The 25,212-nt window shown below is 43.6% G+C and overlaps 1 protein-coding gene across 1 annotated transcript in view; it reads left to right on the top strand.

Moving 5' to 3' along the window:
• Positions 1-25,212, top strand: part of SMC5 (structural maintenance of chromosomes 5) — a 699,122-nt gene that overhangs the window by 403,143 nt on the left and 270,767 nt on the right. Inside the window, exon 17 of the mRNA XM_078675750.1 lies at positions 1,770-1,892. Coding sequence (XP_078531876.1) covers positions 1,770-1,892 — 123 coding nt within the window. The remainder of the gene's footprint in view (positions 1-1,769; positions 1,893-25,212) is intronic.

The raw sequence follows: 25,212 nt of genomic DNA on the forward strand, positions 1-25,212 counted from the left end.
TCGTGCCCTCACCAGGTCGAAACCTAAAAAAGGGAAGCAGGAATACAATTGCCAAAGCCAACGTTAACTTGATGAAAAAATAATCAGTTGAAACCGTGACCATTTATATCGGTTCATATTCTACTTCATCACACTGTAAGGAGTATTGCAATGGAGGATTCGCAGAGGGAGGTTGTGTGCAGAGCCACGATTAGGGATTTGAGGATATTAACTCAGGAGAGGCAGCACTGGGCTCCATGGTAGGTCTGGCTGGTATTCAAGGATTTAGGACGATGTTCCAGATGTAGGTAGTTTAGGTGATGTTATTGCTACGCAAAATAGGCACATGTACAGAACACACTGCCATTTATCAATTGCATTTCCTTTCTTGGCGAAGTTAACATTTGAATACAGGATGCGTTATAATGGCGACTTAGAAGTTTGATTGAAGTTAGTATGGCTGTCCTTTGCACAGCACAGAATACTAGTGATGTGCTGCACAACCAGATGCCTTAGGAATTACGAGATTGCAGCCACGTCTTTGTTGCAGTAGGATTCCACCAGTGTAGGTTGTTTATCAGCACTCTGATTTTGGTTAAGTTCCTTTTTGAACCCTCCATTCACATTGCCAGTTTTCTAAAGCTTCTCATGTATTGCAGCTATGATCCATAACCACCCCATGTCACATAAATGCCCCTTCTCTTTGTATTTCTCAGTTGCTTGTTGAACGAACATACTTTAGGTAACACTGCGTCATCCTGCAATTCTTGTGCTTGGAAGGAAATTAGCTTCTTCAAGGTGTTTTGTATAGTGAGAACCAAGCCATATTCAGACACTGACATGCTGCATGTATTTTTCTGATTACACCAAAGTATTTTTGTGATAACACCTCAGGAATTTAGCTCTAACGAATTGGCAACGACCCTTTGTCATTTGAACAATGATCTGGCATATGAAAATGTTTTTAAGACCGGATGGGTGTATGCAGATTAGTAAATCTGTAGTAACAGTAGTACAGTCTGAATTCTTGTCTTAATTTGAAAGGTAAATAGATTATCCATTTAAAGATGTCTTCGCTTGGTTCAACTGAGAAGTCCAGTGAATGCATAGGATCTTTGTATTGATCTGCTGGATTAGGTCATATTCCTTACAGACAAAAGCTGTTCAGTTTTTCCCCCAAGAGAACCTCAACCTGCGAGCATGAGCACCGCATAAACGGATAGACCTAGACAATGCTGTGTGTGTCCTAACAGCATGGCGCATTAGTGTGTTTTGAGTTACATATTTTTCTGATTAAATACCTCTTGAAACAAAGGTTAATTGGAGCTAAATCAAAAATAGACTGCAGGGTGTTCTCTGTTTCCGGGTGTGCAGCATCCTTTCAGCAGGAAGTTGTATGATCTTCTCAGAGACTGCTCTGGTTTCCTTTCTGGTAGACGGAGAGAAAGAGCCAAGTGAGTACCTGGCAGGAGTGTGAGGGTGGCACCTGGCAGGAGTGTGAGGGTGGCACCTGGCAGGAGTGCGAGGGTGGCGCCTGGCAGGCGTGTGATTGTGGTACCTGGGTACAGCGCTCCTTTATGCTTGTGCTTAAGCTTTTTTTCTGCGTTATTGCCTGTTCTTCAGCCATATCATTCAAGAAGAAAACCTAATCATATAAAGAATAAAAAAGGGTTAGAGCCCACATATTTCTGTGATAAATAACATTATTTGTCTCCGTATAATGATACATTTATGCCAACCTCTCTATTTATTTACAACTTTGTAATCTTTTTTTCTTTCTTTTTTTAAAGAGTTGTATGGCTTTAAACCTGCAGAAAGTGGAAATGGTGCTAGAGAGCACAACAGTGTCCTCAGAGAAAAATATGTTGGAGTTGGAATATAAAGCGGCAACATCACAATTAAGGGACCTGGAGGTAAAAAAAATAAACGTGATGTATTATGAAGTGAAAGTACAATCCCATGCTTGACATTTTCTAAACACGTTGGAAGTGATATTTTAGAATTTAAAAGTCACTGATGCATTTTCTTTTTGTGATTCATTTCTGTATTCAACTTTAAACTATAAAACGCATTGGGCGCCCAGAATGAAATACAAATGTAGGGTCAAACATGATTAGCTTCAGAAAAGTAGAATTACAAATTGGTACAGTCAATTAGTTTACATCTCTGGGTTCCTCTATACACAATATTTGCAGAGCATCTCCCCAACTTGCCCCCCAACCCCTATAGTACAGGATCCATCAGCTGCCAGGGATTGTAGCTTCCCAATGTAATTAAACGTCTTTAAGGCACCTTAACGACAAAGGAAGTAATACACACAGAATAAAGTACAAATATAATACAGTATTAATAAAGCTACATGCACCTATATACCATGTAGCCACCTCATAGTATCCCAACCTCTATTTCCTTGTGCTATCCTCATCCTGCCATATCCTGATACAGTTTTTGTGAATATTCCTTTGTGCCATGTAACTGTGATCCTCACTGTGGGCCAGTGTTGATGTCTGCTCCCTGGTCTCCTGCTCTTTTGGTTGTTAGCATGTTTTCCAACACCAATGCATTTTCAGTACATTGCACTGTTTTCTAAGAACAATCACTTTCTAGTAAAGCAGTTCTAGAATATTAAATTGAGGTTTAGGATATGAATTTCCTATGGCAATTGTCTGTAGCTCTGCCTTGTTTTTCAGGGCATTTTAGAAGACATTTTGTATTTCTGTAACCCAGTTCCCCTTGTTCTCAACGCAGGGAATGCAATAGCTGTACGGTAGAACTATGGGAAAGCAAAAATAAACACTCCTCGAATTCCTGGATAAATGTATTACTCTGACCCACAACTTGTCCACTAGCTTTTTTAAGTCACTAATTTTCTCCTCCTGGAGTGTGGTATTGGGTTTCAACAGACTTACATACTCTGCAAAAACTCTCGATACCTTAGAATAGAAGTTGGTATGGAAACTGAAAATGCAAAAGACAAGTTTATTAAGACCCCATGGGGTGGTGGTACAATCCTACAGCACCCTTCGGCAATGCAAGAAGTATCACCCCGAACACTGAATACATAGCTTCTTTTATACAGTTTACAGGAATTTGAAAAATAGGCGGTTCACACTTTATACAACTTTAGGTACATATAAGGGCATTTTTGGAACACAGCCAGCTTGTGGGAGGAGTTAGTACCACTGGTCAGTTTGGAGAACATTCCTAAGCAGTGACCGATCATTAACCTTGAAAGCCCGAATACGCATGTGCAGGCTTGACCATTACTAAAAATAGCCTGTTGCTGGGCAGATCAAATGGCCATAGGGAGAGAGAAAGGACAAAAGGGCATGCTGACCACGAGGTAGCGCATTCACTTAAAATGGAAGTCTGGAATACAAAATGGCCTCCGGAATATAGTCAAGCTAACAGTGCAAGTTCGTGTAGCTGAAGCAAATGCTAACCCAATTGCTGTCAAATTACGACAGACGGCCCTTTTAGCATTTAGCTGAAGCTACTTTATATCTGAAGTAATCAGGGTGTTCATCATCAATATTAATCAACATTATGTACGTTGACAGTCTAGTTGTGGAACATGGCGGCAGCAGTCTAGCTGCCGCGGTACTCTGCTCTGAGCCCTAGCGGAGCGTTATGTTTTTGACTGCCATGAGAGAAACGAGGACTTTGGTGCGAGAATTCTGAGTAACTCCGTCCTGCTGTTTCGGGAGTTTCAGAGGAATTACTGAAGCTTGCTTTTTACGGACCGGACTGCGTCCGCGGTCTTTTTTCCCTATCCATGTGTTTGGAGAGGGGCGTGCTCCAGCCTGGTTCGGCGATCCTCCGAATCCCGTCAATTCAGGTGCTCTGTCCGATAGAGCCGACATTGCAGCCGCCGTCAGGTTTGAGGCCGTGGCATCAGGCCGCCCTGGAGCTCTGCCGAGGGAGACACTCGCGGTCTCTCCGTAGAGACCTTCGGCCCAGCGTGCTCTTGAGGAAGGAGGGGCCGCGGGCTGAGACTGAATGGGCCGATACAGCCGATGCAGCAGCAGTTGCCCCAGCCTCTACATCAGCCATAGCGGCAGCTTCTGCGTCATCTGTGTCTTCAACAAAGGAGGTGAAGGGGAAGCTAGGAGGGGGGGGGGTCAGCTGATAGTAAGCTGTTCCAGACATCTGTAGAGGGGCCGCTTGATTCAGGACCGTGTTCCAGTGCAGAGCAGGGGGGGCGTAGTATATGAATCACCCCACGAGCAACCACTCTCAGAAGCCCCAGCCTTTATCCAACTGAAACCCCCTCCAACCTACAGCCGGTGATAGCTAGCAGGGGTTGTAGAGGTAATAGAGGCAGCAAAAACCAAAGCAAGGGGGGTAAATTCAGTAAGGAGAAGGAGGACAGGAGCGGACCCCCCGGTTTTGGAGCACAGACACTAGTTAGGCTGGAGTCTGGGGAAGTGACCCAGGGTATTGCCGAAGTGGGTTTCGAGCTGACCAAAACGACCAATACTACTAAAACGCCCTCTAAAACTTCTTCATATCTTTCTACTGAGGTGAAAGCTAAACGCGCAAAAAAGTCTATAAAATCAGCTAAGTCAGCTAAGTTGGTCCTCGATTCCAGCTCTAGGATAACGCCATCTCTGCGCTCTTATTTCAAGGCTATTCCTCAGGTGTTAGATTTGGTTCAGAGCTATCCCCCTTCAGTTTCTACCCGCCCAGGCCTATCCATGACTACGTTTCAGTCCGGCTGTTTGGACTCGGTTGATTCTACATCTGTTAATATGGAGGAGGCTTGCAATGAACTTCAACCCGGGGCGGGGGGCACATCCACTAGCCTTTCTCTGATAAATGTCAACTCTACCTTGAATATTACTTCACCTACTAAACCATCTGTAGAATCAAGTCTCAATATCAATATCCGTGTTACTGGTTCCCCGGCGGCATCTCCTTCGGAGCTCAGTACGGCACCAGCAACTTCTGCCACACCAAGCAGTTCCGTTGAAGTAGAGGAGCGCAGTCATCTGGGTGAGCATGTATGCCATGAAGTAGTCACGGACCTTGAGCCAGACGTTCTGGGTTGTCAAAGTCTAGAGGGGCACTTAAATGTAAATTTAAATATCCCGCAGCAAACTGTTCCTAATTCCTCTTCCACCTGCGATACCTCTTCTAGCCCGTCTGCTTCCACCGCTAGCATGCCTCCAGATCTCTGTCTCCTCATTATTGCTTATTTTCTCCAATTTGTCAGCTGACATTAAACGGGGATTTGAAGAGTCAACGATAATCCAGAGAGAGATCAGATCCTACTGTGAGTCTTTAGACAGTAAGATAGACAGTCTTTTTTCAAGAACTGGAGTGCTGGAAGAAACAGTTGCAGGAATGTCACTTGAGTTGGATAATGCTAAGGAGGAAATTGTCAAATTAAAAAGAGAAGACACTGCTCTGGCAGACAGAATGGAGATCTTGGAGAACAATGCGAGGCGAAGCAATATTCGCATTTTGAACGTGCCAGAAGGCAGTGCAGGTTCAGACATCAAGGCTTATATCATTCAACTTCTAATGAAGTCTCTCAATTTAGATCACTCTGAAGAGGAGTTAGCTATTGACATTCAGCGGATACATAGGGACCCCTTTAGGCGGAGCCCACAGAGGACTAAGCCAGGAAAGATCCTAGTGAACTTTCACACCTATTCATTAAAGGACTGTATCCTTAACCTAGCTCTCAAGCAAAAATCCCTATCAGGAGTAGGCTTCAAATAAGATCTGATCTATCAAGGGCCACCTTAGATAGGCAATGGGAATTGGGCAGGAGGATGGAGGCTTTTAGGAAACTAGGTGCGACAGTGCAGCTGAGTTTTCCTGCAGCTCTGAAGATTATGTTTAACAACAAAATGTTTAACATTCGCTCAGTTCAGGCTGCAGATGAGCTACTGATGACCTTTGGTGGGCCCAAGAGGGCCGAGGGGGGTTCAGGCTGAGAGTATGAGAGCATGAATATTTTTTCAAGGTAAAAAGGTTAGGATTCTACAATCCTTGACTTTTCCTGACTCTCCCAGTTGCTCCATCTCCTTCCTCCTTCTTGTCCTTTCCCATTCTTTTCATATGGTGACATGTAAAATGTCTAAATTAAAAAAAAAGGTAAAAAAATGTATATAAAAACATACAAACATGTATATATAATAATAATAAAAAAAATTAAGTAGATGAAAAATACAACAAACTAGTAAGAGGGAAGGAGCTTCTTGCAAAAAAATAAATAAATAAATAAAGGGGAGGTTGAATATGCGAAAAAGGGAAAAAAAAATTAGAAAAAGGGGAAAAAAGAAGGGAAAAAAATAAATAAATAAAAGAGGTGAAAATCACAACGGTGGCTACCTTGTACCTCGAGGGATTTGATTAGATTTCGTGTGGAGTTACAGCAGATAAAACCACAATGGTAGTATTATCTAGTCCTCAACCTTATAGTCAAAACGCTTTGCAGGGGCTCAGAATGGGTCAGGGGTACCACAAACAGGACATGTTCCGGTTAGATAGTACAAGGGTTCCTCAAGGGTGGGGGGGCGGGGTTCACTTGGGTGTGGAGGGTTGGGGAAAAAAGCATAAAATGTTCCTAATTTCCGATTTGGTTGTTGACAATTTTATTTCCATTTCTAAAGTATGGACAAGGATCGTATTTCAGATAGTGGTTAAGGGATGCATGCCTCCAGTATCCAGCCGTACTAGTCATACTAGCCATGAGTAATCTTAGGATTCTCTCCTGGAATATTAATGGCCTGCGCACCAAACCTAGACCAAATAGGATTCTACAATACTTACGGGATTCTGATGCGCAGGTCATTATACTTCAGGAGACACATCTAGTTGAGGCTGAGCTGCTTGATCTGGTAAAAAAAAACAGATGGATAGATCTGTCTGTCTCTACCTCCCAAACAATCACTACTAGGGGAGTGAGTATTCTTTTTAAAAAAAACTATCACCACAAGACTCATAACGCAGAAGGTAGACTCCGCAGGCAGGTGGCAATCGCCACCGTGGTTATAGGTGGCTCACGTTTAACTATAGCTGGATATTATGGGCCTAACCGGGATGATCCCTCATAGCATCACTATTTTCCGAACTTTTGCACTTCTCAGAACCAGTCATAATAGCAGGGGATTTTAACATCGTACTTGACCCCTCGCTAGATAAGACTCCGTCTAGTCGACAACAAACGTTGTCTAAGTCCAGAGCTTTCCTACTTAAATCTATGTGTCAATACAGATTTATAGATATCTGGAGAGTAAGGGCGGGTCAGAAAACTGTTTTTTCTTTCTGAAATTTTAAGTATCACCACCGATCCAGGATTGATTTTTTTTTAATAAGTAGAGCTTTGCTCGATTCGGTAAAAAATGTCACTTACCTACCATCGCACTTGTCGGACCACTCCGCAGTTTTTTTAGATCTTGTCGGTTTGACCCAATCCCCGGCCAGGTCATGATCTTTTGATCGGTCCCTTCTTACATCTTCAGATGATCTTTATTTATTTATTTATTTATTTATTTAGGCGAGTTTTATATAGCACGAACTAGACCCGAACTGAATCAGGTATCAGAGCGCTTTACATAGCACCAGTTACGTTACATGAGGACACGCATTCATTTTTAGGCACAGGGAGATTAAGTGATTTGCCCAGAATCACAGGAGGTTTTTTTTAATCTCTTATGTATTAGAGCAGAAGCACAAGAATTTTTGCGAATCAATATCTGCTCTGCGGGCTCTAGTACTGTATGGGACGCCTTTAAGTGTTCCCTGCGAGGGGTCATTAAGAATAAAACTGTATTCCGCAGGAGGCAGTACACCCAAGAAGTTGCATCTATAGAGGCCAACCTGTCACTGATGCAAACCGAACTAGAGGCCTGCAGTAATGTTTTCGATCCTACTGCATTGGCTAAGCAGGAGAAGCTGCTGGAACTTAAAGGGCAACTGGCTTCTGTGCTTAATCAGCGCATCCTCCAGAAATCGGAAGCTAGCAAACTAGCCCATTTCGAATTTGGAGAAGGGGCTGGCAAACTGCTAGCCTGGAAGTCCAGAATCGATCGGACACGTAATAACATTGATTCCATAACAACTAGCGCCGGAACCGTATCTTCGGATTTAGAAATAAGATTGGCCTTTAAAGATTTTTTTCAGAATATCTATCAGGAGGACAAGAATATCTCTCCCGAAAATATAAAGGAGTGGCTGAATTGTATTTCATTACCATCGCTATCCCCAGAACAAAGTGCATCCCTAGACAAGACGATCACGGAAGAAGAGGTGGTGATTGCGATTCAAAATAGCAAGGTGGGCAAGGCGGCGGGGCCTGACGGCTTGCCGGCCGAGATATATAAGCACCTTGCGGGTGAAATTGCTCCCTTCCTTGCTGTATTATTCAATCAAATTCTGCAGGAAGGAGTTTTACCTCAATCTCCTGGAATAACGCATCCATCACACTTATTCTGAAACCAGGCAAGGTTACCACTGACTGCGGTTCATACCACCCCATATCAATTCTTAACGCCGACTACAAAATCTTTGCGTCCCTTTTGGCCAAGAGGCTGGGCCAGGTTGCTCCTGCAGTCCTACATTTCAATCAGAAGGGCTTTGTTAAGGGTCGCCAGCTCTTTGAGCTGACGTATGACCTTATAGGAGCAATCAACATGGCGACAAGTTCCTCTATGCCTTTGGCAATCCTCACGCTGGATGCCACCAAGGCCTTCGACAGGGTCAATTGGTTGTACCTGTCGGGGGCCTTGGAAAGATTCGGCGTGGGTCGGGCTTTCCGCAGAGCGGTGGAACTCCTATACCATAATTCATCCACATCTGTCTTGGTTAACGGGGGTCTGTCTGAACCATTTAATATTACAAGGGGTACACTGCAGGGTTGCCCTTTAGCCCCCCTGCTTTTCGATCTTTATATAGCGCCGTTTGCTAAACAAAATTCGGGAGGACAATAACATCAAGCCTTTTAAATACAGAGATTGGGAAAAAAGGGTGTCCCTGTATGCAGACGATATTATGATCATGACGTCAGAGATCAGTACCGCGTTCCCGGCAGCTATAAACGTAGCCCTGGAATTTGGGAAAATCTCAGGGTACGAGGTAAATGCCTCCAAAACTGAAATTATGGCATGGAATAGGGATGTAACAGGTTTTAACGAGCAACTAAGGAGGAATTTGAGATATCTTGGTTTAATAATCGTTAAAGATATCAACTTGATTGCTCCCACCAATTTTGCTATAGTTGCTAAAGATTGCCGGAAGTTAATGGGGTCTTGGGGACATCTCCCTCTGACAGTTCTGGGTCGTGCAAATTTAGTGAAAATGTCCATTCTACCTAAGTTGACTTTTATTTTTAATACCATACCACTTTATTTTGACACATCACTGATGGCGAAGTTGCAGAGTGACATCTCTTCATTTATTTGGAAAAATAAAAGTGTAAGAATAGCCTGGAAGAAATTAAGGCTTCGTAGGGAGAAAGGTGGTTTGGCTGGTCCTGACCTTCAGATATATGCGTGGGCTTTTCAGATGACACACGCACGAATGTTGCTAAAAACCCCATCAGACCAAGGCATTGGGATGATGTTTTCGGCTTTATTACAGGGTGAAGGAGTTGGGCAGTCGGGTTTTCTTTTCAAGTTTGGTGACCCTAAATTTTTCAAAAAGGTTAAATTGAAGGTGCTGCAGGGCCTAGCAAGAACTTGGTTCAATCTCAGAGCTGCAACCAAACTAGGATATTACTCGAATAGCTCTCCTATATGGGATCTCCCTGCTGCTCCTGGTTGGGTAAACAATGTACTGGTAATCTCACTAAAAGACGCCGGAGTTTCAACATGGGGTGACTTGTTTGTGGAAGGGACCTTGCTCTTTTGAGAACATCTATCGAGCAAGGTGGGCCCTAACTTCTCTAGATTGAAGTATCTGCAAATATCAAGTTGGGCTCAAGCACAGTCAGCTAGAGCCTCCCGTTGTTACAACACGCCTCTAGGGGGAGGCAGCGAACTGGAATCTTTTTTGCTCGATAAACCATCAGTATCTAAGGAAGTTTCCCTATGGTACAAACAAATCTTGGAAGAGATCAATGGGGAATTCCATCTCCCAGACTAACTGTGGGGTTCCTCGATGCCTTCCCTGAACTTGAACGATCTATGGCTTATGTCCTGTAATGTCTTGTGGGATCTAGTCAAACTAGCCTGGCTCCGCAGGAACCACCCTTTTACCCTCCATAGGGCTTACTACTCCCCTCAGAGGTTGTCTAAATTTTCAACAGGGGACCCGGTTGCATGTGCCCGGTATGGTCTAGTGGCGGCCTCTGATGTACACATGTTCTATGATTGTCCACACCTGACGTCTTTTTGGGATCTAATTAGCAACAAACTTACATCCTCCATTGGTTTTACAGTGGTTATAGACCTTCGGCTAGTAATCTTCGGTGTAGTAGATCAGAAGCGAAGTCCTGCCAAAAACCTCTTGTTTTACTCTATCTTGGTGGCCCGTAGAGAAATCTGCAAGCGATGGAAAGAGGCTTCTCCTCCTTCTTTACATGACTGGTGTACCTCAATGCTACAAATATCAAAATTAGATCTCGCCAGGGCTGGGAAACCAGATAAAAGAGCTTTTTGGCATCTACTTGATTGGTCTCACTAGTTGTACTGTTTTAAAAAAAATATATATATTTTTATTATTTCCCCCCCTCCCAGGTCCGATGATTACGAAGCCATGATATACTCTCCCTGCTTAACAACTTCGCCTTTTTCTCTTGGCGTATTGGTGGATATTAGCAATGGTGGTAATTGGCTTATGGTTAGTATCTGTCTAATAAGTAACAAGGTGCCAGGATCGGCATGGTGAACGACATAGCTGTAGGGTCATGGCAGCTCTATTCACCGTCTGTACACTTACCAGTCTTTGACTGAGTCAGCATGTCAGCACCACTATATGCCTTTCTTCCTTGTTCAGAGGTTTGGCAGATCACAACCATGGTGGAGATGAGGACCAAAAAAAGAAAAAAAAACATTATGTTCGTTATTTCATTGCCGATCATTTGCTCGTTTTTGTCAATAGCTCGTTAGGACGGAATGCAAGTAGTGATACATACAGAGCATAGTGTAGGGCCACATTGGATACATAGGCAAAGGAAGAAGAGTATTCCAATAAAGATACAAAGAATAGTCAATAGTTTCCAACCCCAGGTACTAAGCAAAGTCCAGAACCAATTTGAAACTGTCCATGTACCATTTTCGGGGTGGATTTCAGCAGCAATCTTATGTAACTTAGAGATAGCATTGTATACAGAAGGCGAGTTGTCAGGAACGTATACACAACAACTACTACCGATGATGCCACATGCACCCCCACGATCAGCCAATACTACATCTAGAACCATTCGGTTCTGAAGCGTCACAATTCTGGTAATTTGAAGCTCCTCAGTTAAGTTCCCTAAAGCGGAGGCAGTTTGATTAGCAACAGCTTCCACAACACGTGTCAGCCGTCTTATTTTTCTACTATTTAGGACTGCACCTACAAATGAAAACAGGCTTAAATTGAAGTCAACATATTTTTGTAGAGAAGTATCCGTCTGATCGCCATCATCAATATCTAATGTCCTTTTAACTCTATTCAATATAAAATCATGGTATCGCACAAAATCATTATGGTACATTGGCGGAGCAATAAACACAGGGGGTAATACAAAAGATATGTAACAGGTTCCTAACCACCCAATAGGAAGGCGGTGGTAGCCCTTATTTCCACAAATAAAATAAGTATTACGTGATGCTACAAAAGCAATATTATTTGGTGAGTCAAATGCTAGAGTAGTAGTACATTCACTTTTCCCTACTGGGATTGTACCTTTATTTCTTACACAAAGATCAGCTTATGCTTCAATAACTGTAATCACAAATAAACTTAACATATTCACAGTTCTTAGATTAGTAAAAATACGGGGTGTAGATGCATTGTCCGGTCGATATTCTTCCCACTCGAGTTTAGTTCATTCTGCTTGTGGGTAACCATCTTTATCGTTATGACAAACTTTATTAAGTCAGAAAAGAAGTCCACCTTTTGTCGGCCATCTCAAGGTGATGAGGAGAGTGTACCAGGTATTGCAGGAACCATTATGAGAAAACGGAAGAGGAATAAGCGGAGTTCCTCCTTTCTTTTGATGTCCCGGCAACATTCCACATACCCAACAGTTTGTAGTGTTAGTCATGTTGTGGGTGTGGTGTAGAATTTGGATGAAACTGTTATTCAAATAAGTTTGTCTATGTCTTTCTTCATGATAAGGCAAGGTAAAATGAAAATGCTCAGATGGAACTGGAGTGGTAGGCAGCAAATATTTTCTCGCCGGGACCATTCGTTCTACGATCCAAGCTATTACTGCAAGTACCACTATTGTAGAAACAAAAATCACAGCACCAAGAATTTTCTTATTTCTCATCGTATTAGGTGCCATAGTCTCAAAACAAAATAATCGAAATAAAGCTAATAAAAAATGAGTGCTGAGCCCCGAGGTTGCCGCTGGTTTCTTCTCCGAGATTCAAGACGGGTGTCTCTACACTGGGCAGAACTGATCCCCAACCCCCTTGATATTCTCGGCTTCCGTTTTCACAAACCTCAGGGCGGTAACTCAACCAGTCTCGCACAAAACAACTGCTTTTCTCGATCGAAGATTATACTTCGCTGCACCAGAAACAGTGTGGTCCGGGAAGGCTTCCTCTGATTCGCTGGGCGTAGTGGCTGGGCTCTTCTCTGCATCCAAAATATCCCGATAATCAGACAGCACAACAGGGTTTACCAGATCCGGAGAAACACGCCGACAATGAGTGGAATGCACCCACCGCTTCTTGTTCGTAACTCTCACTGCTGTTCGGGTTGCAAGTAACACTTGTTCAGGACCACGCCATCTTGGCTCTAGGCTGCTGGACCTCTCAAATGCTCGGACCATCACGTAGTCCCCGGGTCGGAGATCATGAGCCCCTCCGATAGAGTTATCTGGGAGCGCTTCTCGAACCTGTTGATGAATAGAAAGTAAATCATTTGTTAATCGTGCCAAATAATCATTCATCATTATACAGGGCACATCATGTACTGAGCGGGGCTTAGGAACTCCCCAAATATTCATAGGCCTCCCAAACACCACTTCATAGGATGTGAGGCCAGATCGAGAGTGTGGTACTGATCTAATAGACAATAATGCTAAGGGCAGGGCATCCGGCCATCTCAAAGACGTGGATGCCACGATCTTTGCTAGCTTCAGCTTCAGAGTAGCATTATATCTCTCCACCAAACCTGCTGACTGCGGATGAAACACAGCATGACATTTTTGTTTTATCCCCAATCCTTTCAGGACATACTCCACGATCTTCCCAACAAAATGGGGGCCATTGTCGTTCCACAAAAATTTACAAACAACATATCTCGGGAAGTACTCCTTGAGTAACACCTTAGCTGTTGTCAACGCTGTATTGTCCTTCGTAGGGTAGGCCTCTACCCATTTACTGAAGGCACACACCACCACTAAGACATACCTAAGATTATTACAGCGTTCAAGCTGGAAGTAGTCCATCTGTAGTACTTCAAATGGTGCAGTCGGTGGAGCAAACCCTCCTTTAGGAGTATAAGTCCCTTTGGCAGGATTGTATTGTAAACATATCAAGCAGGTCTGCACTACTCTCTTAGCCGTGCTGGCAATCTCAGGATGCTCCCAAACTCGTGTAAGCAATTTGGTAATTGCAAGAGCTCCAACATGTGCCAGCCCATGTGTCATTTGAACCATTGCTTGCAAATAAGCAGCAGGCAATTTCCATCTCTCCATATCTTTGCTATGCCAACAGCCCTCATCATCTAACATTCCCTCTGTTGCCCAGCTTGTAAGTTCTGCTTCGGAAGCTGAATCTGTATATCTAATATTGCCTCTCTGGCGTCATGCCATCGTTCAGCCTGTGATTTCACCACATACATGGGAGAGACATTCTTTAACATTGCAGTCTCTCGCGCTGTACGATCTGCAAAGGCATTTCCTTGTCCTATTTTATCTGTCACCTTTTTATGTGCACTGCATTTAACTATCGCTACTTTCTATGGACATAATAGTGCATTCAGGAGATCGTGTACTAACTCTCCATGCATGATTTGCACTCCATGCGAAGTCAGAAACCCTCGTTCCTTCCAGAGTAGGCCAAAATCATGCACTACTCCAAAAGCGTAACGACTATCAGTGTAAATATTCACATATAATCCAGCACTTAGCTCACATGCTTTCGTCAGAGCTATTAGTTCAGCTGCTTGGGCCGATTTTTGCGGTATGCGAGCTGTCTCTACCACTGTCTTATGTGTCGTGATTGCTTAGGCTGCGGAAGTCGTACCATCTTGCAACTTTAAACATGATCCATCAACCCACAGTTCCCCATCTACATCTGATAGTGGCGTATCCTGTAATTCAATATGGCCCTTTGTTTGTTCTTCAGTCAGAAAAACACATTCATGTTGTTCTTCCCTCGGGACTCAGAAACAGGATATGGCAGTAAAGTAGCAGGGTTCAAAGTGGCGCACCTCTTCAGTGTAATATGTGGCGCCAACAGCGTTAACTCGTATCCTGTTAAACGAGCACTAGTTAGATGCTGTGTTTTCGTCTGGTTCAATAAGGCGTCTACCGCATGGGGCACTAACACCAACAATTTGTGTGACAAAACTATTCCCTCACTCTGTCGTATAGACACTGCTGTTGCTGCAACTGCTCGAAAGCACCCAGATAAACCTCGTGCTACAGGATCAAGTACTGCTGAGAAGTACGCAGAAGGTCGCTGTTTATCTCCGTGGGTCTGCACTAAAACTGATAATGCGCACCCATCCTTCTCGTGTACAGATAATGTAAAAATCTTTGTATAATCTGGTGTACCTAACACTGGTGCGGAGCAAAGGGCCTGTCTCAATTGTTCAAAAGCATTCTGACCTTCATCTGTCCATTCAAGAGGAGTCGGTGTATTTTTAGACAACAACGCAAACATAGGTTTTATAATGTGTGAAAATCCTAGTATCCACTGCCTGCAGAAAGACGTCAGACCTATAAAGGCACGAACATCTTTCGGAGTACAAGGAACTGGTGTGTCTAAGATTGCTTGAATTCGATCTGATGTCAATGCGCGTCCCTCCTTAGACAGAAGATGACCGAGGTAGGTCACCTTCGGTCTACAATATTGTAATTTCTTTCTTGAAACCTTGTGATTATTCTCGGCAAGGAAAGAAAGCAGGGAGAGAGTACGCTCCTCACATTGTTCATGCGTATCTGCTGCTAACAAAATATCATCAACATATTGAATAAGGGCCACTCCAGACTGTAGTTTAAAAGAATCAAGCTGCCTTTTCAAAGCCTGACTGTAAATACTAGGACTTTCTGTATAGCCTTGAGGAACTCGACAAAATCTGTATGATCTATTATTTAAAGTGAAGCCGAAGAGATACCGGCTGTCAGGATGAATAGGGATCGAAAAGAAAGCGTTTTTTAAATCAATGACAGAGAAGGTGGTGGCTGTGGGTGGGACCTAAGTAAGGTAGTAATATCGGACACCACAGGATATTGGGGCACCACTATCTTATTAACTTCCCTCAAATCAATAATAAAACGGTAATTCCTAGTGTCTGTATCTTTCTTTAGAATTGGAAGTATAGGGCTAATTCAAACATTATAGAGGACTTCTTCCACCACTCCTACAGCAATCAAGTCATTTATGATATGGGTCAAAGCAACTTCACCTTCTCTAGGGATTATATACTGTGGTACACGAGGCAAAAGCGCTCCCTCCTTTACAGTGATGTGTACGGGAGGGATAATCATCTGTCCTACATCAGTATCAGAAGTGGCCCATAAGGTAATGGAAGGGAGGCTAACGCATCGACTTCCTGAAGAAGACATGATCTCTCAATCTCTGGGTAATTCTCATTCAAAATAACCCGCACCCCTTCAGGGGCGCAGCGTATGGTTGCTCGAAAATACTTAAGCATATCAAGTCCCACAATATTATCTGGTGTATTTGGAGACAACAAAAATGGACATGGGGCAGTAAACTTATCAATGTGAAATAGAAGGGGCTGAGACAATGGGCTAAGGGAAGGTGTTCCATCGAACCCTCTCGATGTAATCGTTTCGCCAGACAGGGGAGCCCTGTGAACCAATTGTTTGGACTGAGCGCTACAAGTAGCTCCTGTATCGCCAGAAACTGATCAGTAGAACCCAAAACATGCGCTGTAATATATGGACTCCTTTGATCTACTGGTACTTCAACCGATTCCATACCCCATCCTATGCGTACGTATTATCCTGAAACTCAGAAGACTCACCCTGAGCTATCTGATACTGATTCCGTCGATCAAAAGTATTATAGTCAGCCTGACCCCGACCCCTAGCTTCAAACCTACCGCGATCACTCGCTCCACCCCTCGGTCCTGAACAACTATTCCAAAACCTATTATTTCCTCGATCACGCTGAATACGCTGTTCTTGAAGCACCGGACAATCTGAAAGCCAATGTCCAAACTGTTTACAGTATGCACACTGATCTGCAGAGATATCAGAACGGGAAGAAGGCGGGCTGGAAGACCCACGTCTACCCCTATCATTTCCCCTCGACTGCGTAGCGTAAACCTGAGCCAACATCACCTTCGTCTTCAAATCTTTCGTCTTTTTATCACTACTTTCCTTAGCCTCCAATTCCTGTCGTTCATAGTACTGAGCCATAGTTAGAAGAGAAGCAGGAGTTGCAGTGGTCCATGAACTTTCACTAGCCTTTAAACGCTTTGCAATCTCCGGTAGGAGATTAGCTACATACTTATCAACAAACAAATGCCTGCCCGTGTCCTCTGTTAATAATTGGCCACTGTAATCCTGAAACGCTTCCTCGAAGCGCGTAAAGAAATCAGAGACTGATTCATCTAGCTTCTGTTTACAAGAGGCCAACATCGTCCAATCAATCTTTTTAGGGGGAATGAATTATTCAAAATAGCCACTGGGAGGTCTAAAATGAGTTGGCATGGCTTACACGCGGGTTCTCTATCCGAATCGGCCTGTACTAGATCCTTCCAATTTGCACCTAAAATCTGTTGATCATCAAACTTAAGAATTATCCTTTTAATAGCAACTCACACAGCCGCACTACATCATAAAGGATAACATTCTAGAATAAACAACAAAGGATGTAACCAAGAGATGGTCTGCCTCTTTTAAAAGAATCGCCGCAGGAAGAACTCCAAAACTGAGAGGTCCGGGTAAGGAGCGAACTTCATAGGTTGAGAGAACAGGAAGCTTGAAGAACATCATGGAAGAAATTTCAGCATGTCCAAGGTCAGCCGGTCAAACGGAATTGTCTGAAAAAAAGAGATGGATAAGAACCAAAAGCCTGAGAGCTATCTTGTCACGTAGGCATAACAATAGATCAAGAACAGTTAAAGCAATCAATAAGGTCATGAACAAAATATCAAAATCCCAAAGGTTGTAAAAGGGAGGAGGGGGGATAATGTCAGCCTCCGTGTCTTTAATGAAATCCAGATTCTCTGGTCATGTTAATAGGAGAATCGCAATTTTATTACAAGACCGGAGGCTACATTATGCATGTTCGTAGCCCCGAAGGACAACATCAGACATATGCTCGATAGGCTTGCAATAATGACGAGCAAAAGTATTAGCATTTGACCAGTCAGCAGCTTTCAAGATATCATCCAACTTACCACCTGACCAGAAGGATTTACTGGCCATAGCTTCTCTAATAGAGTGTGCTTGAAACTTAGAAAGGTCGATACCAGCAAGTTCCATGGTAGATTTAACCCATCTAGCTATGGAGGTGGAAGAAACAGGTTTAAATGGTTTCACAAAAGAGACTAAAAGTTGATTTGCGTCATTAGGGCGTAGGAGAGACATCCTAGCGTCATATTCTTTCATACAAGCAACCACACAAAGTTTAGGAAAACTATCAAAACGAGGATAGAAAATAAAATCTGACATGGTTTTAGTTCTTCTTAAAAGTTCAAACTTGACCCCAAACATATCATAACATCTATTTGAGATGTCTAAACTCCTGATGTCGGATACTCTCCTACAAGAGATTAAACATAAAAGCGTGGCGAGCTTAAAGGAGAGGAACTTTCTATTAAGGGAAGAATTGTCGGGCCAAGAACAAAAGAGGTCTAAAATAGACTTGACGTCCCAAATGGTCTGGTATTTTGGTCTAGGGGGTCTTCTCAGTCTTATACTCTTGAGGACCCTGCAAATAATAGGATTTTTACCTACCGATTTACCGTTGACGGGAGAATGACCAGCAGAAATTGCGGACCTGAAGCAATTAATAGAGCGATAGGAGAGGCCTCTGTCGAATTGTTCGACCAGGAAATTTACGACATTCACGACAGGAGTCTCCACGGGATCCAAACTCCTTTCCAGGCACCAATGAAACCATTTCTTCCAAATGTTGTTGTATCTAAGGTGTGTTCCAGGGGCCCAGGATTCTCCGAGGAGAGAGAGAGCTGTTGACGAAAGTCCAGACAGCTCGTTAGATTGCCTGACACCTTCCAGGCAAGAAGGTTCAAATTCCCCTCGAGAATAAGGTGGTGATCTTCGCCGTCTGCGTTTGAGACCAGACCTGGGGAGGCTGGGATCAGGAAGGGAATGTCGCACGCTAGTTCCAGGGCTGTCGGGAACCATGCATAATGTCAGCCTCCGTGTCTTTAATGAAATCCAGATTCTCTGGTCATGTTAATAGGAGAATCGCAATTGCCCTCCACATATCAGGAGGCAATATTAACCCAAATAAAAGATCAATGTCAACTAATGACATGACACATGAAGAAATAGCTCCGTCCACTCCCTCATAGAAAGCTGCCCAATTTTTGCGCGGATCAGGTAAAGCTGTTTTAAGCGCCATAACATCTGCTCTATTCCAAGGAGTATAAACCCAATTATATATGAAATAACCTTTTTAATCCGCAGACAACTTATTATCATCTGTACCTTGACCTTTGGGAGGAACATACAAAGGCGCAGCTTCTCGCATAGGCATAACATGAACTGTATCACTCTTATCTGCTCCAAAGATAGGGCACTCCCTGGATTCAACCGTCGATCCAGACGCAGGCGAACCCGATGTCTTTTTCAACGTCCGTAATCGTAACGTCTCGTCCCGTAGCTGAACCAGTCGCCGGAAGAAACCATCTGCTTCTGCGAGAACAAAAACACCTTTACGTAAATTTTCACAACCAACTGCTATATCCTTAGATTCCAACTCAGATGAATACTTTCTAAACCGTTCAACAACTTCTTGCCCATAATAGTCCAGAAAATACAATTTCTCTTTTTCAGACCACGTACGCATACAATAGTCAACCTCTGAAATAGAAATAACATCAACGTTAAGTTTACGAGCCATCCCGCGTAATTCCGCAGATCTAGCAGTAGTAAGCATAGAACGGGTATCTCTCTTTTTATCCTGGTCCGTAGGTGAATCAGAATCCACATCCGGGGCCGTAGGCATAATATACGGAGGCGGGCAACGATCTAACAATAAGAAATCATCAGATTCATTAGTAAGGACAGGATAAAGAGAATGTCGAATAGGAAACTGACCGTTAATCTGTAAATTACGCTCCCGTATCTCCCTATCTTTCTGGTCCTGTAGTTCCTTATCCTGTAGCTGTAAAGCTTTAACATGGGCAGCCTTTCGCTGCTCCTTGTCCGCCAAGGCTTGTTCGCGCTTCATTCGTTCACGCACCGCTTTTTCCCACATACACACACAATGCGCTGGAACAAACACTGCTCCACATACTGAACCTTTCGTAAATCAAACGACCCATGTAGTGGCCATTGCAATTCAAGATCGGCCTTAGTATATTTGTTCCATAGTGTACTATACATAATAGGGGGGAGGCCAAATTTTATGTACATTTCACGATTAGGTGTACCTTCTGGGGGAGCTGGCTGAGATTCATTTAATCGATAACTGGTACCATTTCCAAAACAGCACATTCCTCGGAGCGTGCTAAAAACAGGCATGTCAGAAATATCACGAAAACGCGCTATTACTCTGTGGCACTCAAAATGTTTTACACATAATGCGCCGTTCAAACAAATACAAAATCAGAGAAATATCTCTACATTACCTGCCTATGTGAGGTGCACTCCACATATAATACAAATCATAGAACCAAATGTTAGCTAACTCAAACAAATCCAAAAGGCCACAGTAAGTGTCAGTAGACTACCTTACCAATCCAAAGCTTACCAAATATTCCAAACGTCCAGGTTCCAACTGCCAAGTTCTCGAATCGGCCAAACGGTCACTGCACAGCTACCCAACGATCAGGATCTCAGTCGAGGTCCGGCACCACCTGGAAGGTCACGTCGGAAGGAAAGGAAAAAACACCGTGGGTGCCAGGACTCGGGTCACTCAGTGGCAGCGCGCGTCCAGGGCGAGTTTCCAATCCTTCGTCACGACCAATCCTTCGGGCATCCGAGTCGCCGATGAGTTCCTATTCGGGCGCCAATTTGTGGTATTGGGTTTCAACAGACCTACATACTCTGCAAAAACTCTCGATACCTTAGAATAGAAGTTGGCACGGAAACTGAAAATGCAAAAGACAAGTTTATTAAGACCCCATGGGGTGGTGGTACAATCCTACAGCACCCTTCGGCAATGCAAGAAGTATCACCCCGAACACTGAATACGTAGCTTCTTTTATACAGTTTACAGGAATTTGAAAAATAGGCGGTTCACACTTTATACAACTTTAGGTACATATAAGGGCATTTTTGGAACACAGCCAGCTTGTGGGAGGAGTTAGTACCACTGGTCAGTTTAGAGAACATTCCTAAGCAGTGACCGATCATTAACCTTGAAAGCCCGAATACGCATGTGTAGGCTTGACCATTACTAAAAATATCCTGTTGCTGGGCAGATCAAATGGCCATAGGGAGAGAGAAAGGACAAAAGGGCATGCTGACCACAAGGTAGCGCATTCACTTAAAATGGAAGTCTGGAATACAAAATGGCCTCCGGAATATAGTCAAGCTAATAGTGCAAGTTCGTGTAGCTGAAGCAAATGCTAACCCAATCGCTGTCAACTTACGACAGGAGTGATCGAAAAGCTGTTCCTGCACAATATCTCCAAGCTTTTTTGGTACTTTGGGTGATTTTTAGTCCGAAGATACTATCGCCAACCCCCACTGCCTATTCTTGGGCTTATGCGTTATCCATTAGTCACGGATTATTAAAAATTAGAGTCTCCTTCTTTATGCTTGCAGTGCTTGAAGCGAAACCATCTCATAAATATGATATACTGTAGGATTTGGTTTCTTCAAAGATAGGCCACTCAAGAATCGGTTCTATTGGGGGAGGATGCTTTACAAGCTCCCAGAGATACCGGATCAAAGATTAAATACTGTGAATGCACAGAACAAAGCACCGTACCATCATTTATTTATTTATTTATAAAGTTTTATGTAGCGCAAACTTGATCCCGAGGGATATCACAGCGCTTTACAATTTGAGGGAAAGGAAGGTAACAGTTCAGTACATGAGTCAAATGGAAGTGTAAAACAGACAGTGAATCAAATAGGGCTCATATAACAAGGCCAGTTACAAATCCTAGGGGTCAGCTGATACATAGCGACATAGGAGGGGAGCAAATGATTCAACAAGAGAAGAAGAAAAGAAAAAAAATACATGGTAATGAATGGACTTATGTACAATTTGAGTCGTAACGGGGAGCATCACCGATTGAGCGCAAGTTACCAGCAAGTTACCAGCACAACGCACTTTACAAGCTTTGAGGGACACCAGATCAATTACTAATCACAGTGAATGCTCAGACATTTAGTATATTATGGGTCCTAATGGTGAGCATCCCCGGATACTGGTACAAGGATGGGCCCTGGATATGTGACCGTAAGCCCTGAATAGAAATGTAGGATACAAATGGGGCCCTTCGCAGGCATTTCCACAACTACTGCTGAACATTGTGGTGGTGTCTGCGTTGTAAGGGGCGTAATTTTATTAATTATCCTGGTTTTAATTTTATTTTTTTATTATTTTAAATAATTTTACTATAAATTTCTTTTAACTTTGAGGGAGGAAAGGAGATCCTGTTGAGTTAAGTGTGATCCAAGTTCCTGGCCATTATGAAATAATTGGCACATGCGAGAAATTCCAAGAATATCCATTCCTAAAACATGGAAGTAATGCTAAATGAAATGCATGTTCGAGGTACGTGAGCTGTAGATCACATGCTGCGCATAGCCCGCCATCTAGTGTTGGGTCCGGATGATTGCACTTTGTTTATCTTCGGGGAAGTCTTTTCCAGTCACAAGGTAGGCGTTTCCTCCTTTCGGTGATAGTGCACATAGGCATCGACTCCATTGTTAGATTGTTTTTTCCGACATCTGGTTCAGACGTGAAGTACTGCCTTCCGGTTCGACACCATTCCTTCGGTTACCCTCTGTGCACAAGACACTCCCCCCTCGACAGTATTGTTTCCGATTGTGTCTCCTTTTCTATCAACATATTGTATTAAAACAATCTTTTGAGTGGAAAGCACGTGGAAGGCCGTCTGGCCGACCGGCAGTCGATGGAACAAACTCCCTTCAAATTCTGCCCTCAGTGTCACGCGGAATACCCGTGCACCGACTCACAGAAAGTGTGTAACCTGTGTTTGTCTCACGAACACAGAGAACAGGACTGCGACGCATTCCAGGCTTTCCGCTCCAAGAAAACACTTTGCAACCATCAGGCTCGACGTCGCGACATGCAGATACAGCACACAAGTTCTATTCCGGACATCTTCGGACAACAATCAGACAAAGAGGCTGGGGAGGCCAATGGAACCAAGGACGAGCCTTCAACACCGAAGGCTACTAAAAAGCCTTCCGGCCCCGAAAGGACTCACCCCAAATCGAGCTCCAAGCCCAGACCTTCGGGGTTGAAACACAAGTCCAGCTCCGAAACATTCGGTACCAAAACAGTCAGATGTGGTAAAAAAATCACCAAAAAGGCACAGTTTCGACGCTCCGAACAACAAACCGGATCCGAAACAGAAAGTGTTGTATACTGGCCAAAGTCACCACTAAAGTGACTTTAAAGAGAAGGACTGATACAGAAGAGGAATAACACATTCCTTGAAGAAGAAGTGTTGGAACTAACCCTTCCCCTCCTCCTCTTCTATCACCTCCTTCCCCTCATTTTTAACCAATTTCACCTGAGCATTCACCACCACATACACCTGAAAACCAGGATGATGGGGATGGCAATGGGGATGATCATCACCCACTACAAGACCCATGGGGCGACTACAACACCAATTCGCCCACAGACAATGCCCTCGCCACTGGATCACAGTGAAGGCTACATTGAATTACTGGGTAGAGCTGCCAACTACCATGGGGTGCAGCTACATAAAGAATCCCAAAAGAGGATTTCCTCCTTGAAACCCTTAGTAGCACTCGAAAGTCATCACACACAATACCCATGCTCAAAGGGATGATCAGGCATGTAGATGTCATCTTTAATGACTCTGTCAGGGCTTATATCCATACCCCCAGGGTAGATCAGAAATTCAAGCCAACACCATCGGACCCAGTGTATATATAAGGGGACAATTACCATTAGACTCCATGGTTATGTCGAATGCAAGGAAAAGAGCCAACTCCAAAACTACAGGAGATGATCCACCCCCGGATAAAGAATCCAAACTTATTGATGCTTCGGGGAAAAGGGTGGCCTCTCAGGCAGCAAACTTCTGGCGTTTCTGTAACACTCAGGCATTGCTAGCACGATACGACTGTGCGCACTGGGACGAGATGGAACAATTAATCCAATTTTTGCCCCAGGAACATGGATCTAAAGCACTGCGGCTAGAGCGTTAAACACCAGCGTCCTTTTAAGGAGACACGCCTGGCTCCTCATATCTAGGTTCAAACCTGAAGTTTCAGCCTCCATATTAAATACACCCTTTGATAAGGAACACCTATTTGGTCCAGTGGTAGATTCTTCACTAGAAAAGATGAAGAAAGACACTGAAGTGGCTAAATCCAAAGGAGCCCTTCTGTCAACACAAAGTTGTGGTTCCTTTCGGTGCTCTTTTACCGCAGAGGCTCCAAAAATGCCTCCTCGGAGATCACCTCCTCCTACAAGGGCAATAACCAACCCTCTCCCTCTAGGGGTTACTTCAGAGGGGGTTAGAGAAGTAACAACGGCAAAGGTAGGGGTAGGGGTTCAAACACGCGCACCACCCCCTCCAATACAAAACAGTGACTTGCCTACACTTCACCCTGACCAATTAACACCTGTCGTGTAACTGTACCCCCTTGGGCACATTCCACTCTTAAGCTAGGGGCCACTATGGCTTGCTTCGGAAATATTCCCATAGTCTACATTTGCAAAGGTGCAACATGGTGCACACATTAACTAAACACTATTGTGTAGATGTGTTAGCGAGACAACAAACCAATGTGGGTCAAGCTGTACTTAAAACACTATTTCAGGCAACTCCAATAGCTACAGGTTAGCCACCGCTTTGGGAGGATACTGCTCTACAGTCTATGCACAGCATGTGATCTCCAGCTCACATGCCTCGAACAAATAATAATATTACTTACCCAGTAAGCATCTGTTCTTGGCATGTAGAGCTGTAGATTCACATGTGCCCACCCAACTCCCCGGATACCTGTGTCTGCTGTAGTTCTCTATTAATTTACATAACAATGCATGGACATCTCTATTCATTACTATTACTCCATTCTCATCCTCTGTGGGAAAACAATCTAACAATGGAGTCGATGCCCATGCACACTATCACCAAAAGGAGGAGTCACCTACTTCGTGACTGGAAAAGACTTCTTCGAAGAAAAACAAAGTGCAAACATCCTGACCCATGAATAGACGGCGGGCTAGGCACAGCATGTGCATCTACAACTCCTCATGCCAAGAACAGATGCTTACTGGGTAAGTAACATTATCATTTCACGATGAGTAATAAAGTAAATAAGAATTCAATTAAAATCTTTGTTTTGGCGAACAAAATGGAAACTGTGGTGGGTTCTGTCAGTGGAGCCAAAATTGGATTGCTGTCCTGGAAGATATTGAGCCCAGGATGAATATAAGGACCAAACTGAAAATAAACCTCTCAGCAGATGTAACAAATTTAAAGGTGAGGAAGATAGCTCTCTTAGAGCCATTTGAATCACTTTTTTGGGATTCCTAAAGCTCT

The sequence above is a fragment of the Lissotriton helveticus genome, chromosome 2_1 (assembly GCF_964261635.1).
Source record: "Lissotriton helveticus chromosome 2_1, aLisHel1.1, whole genome shotgun sequence".
Taxonomy (NCBI): domain Eukaryota; kingdom Metazoa; phylum Chordata; class Amphibia; order Caudata; family Salamandridae; genus Lissotriton; species Lissotriton helveticus.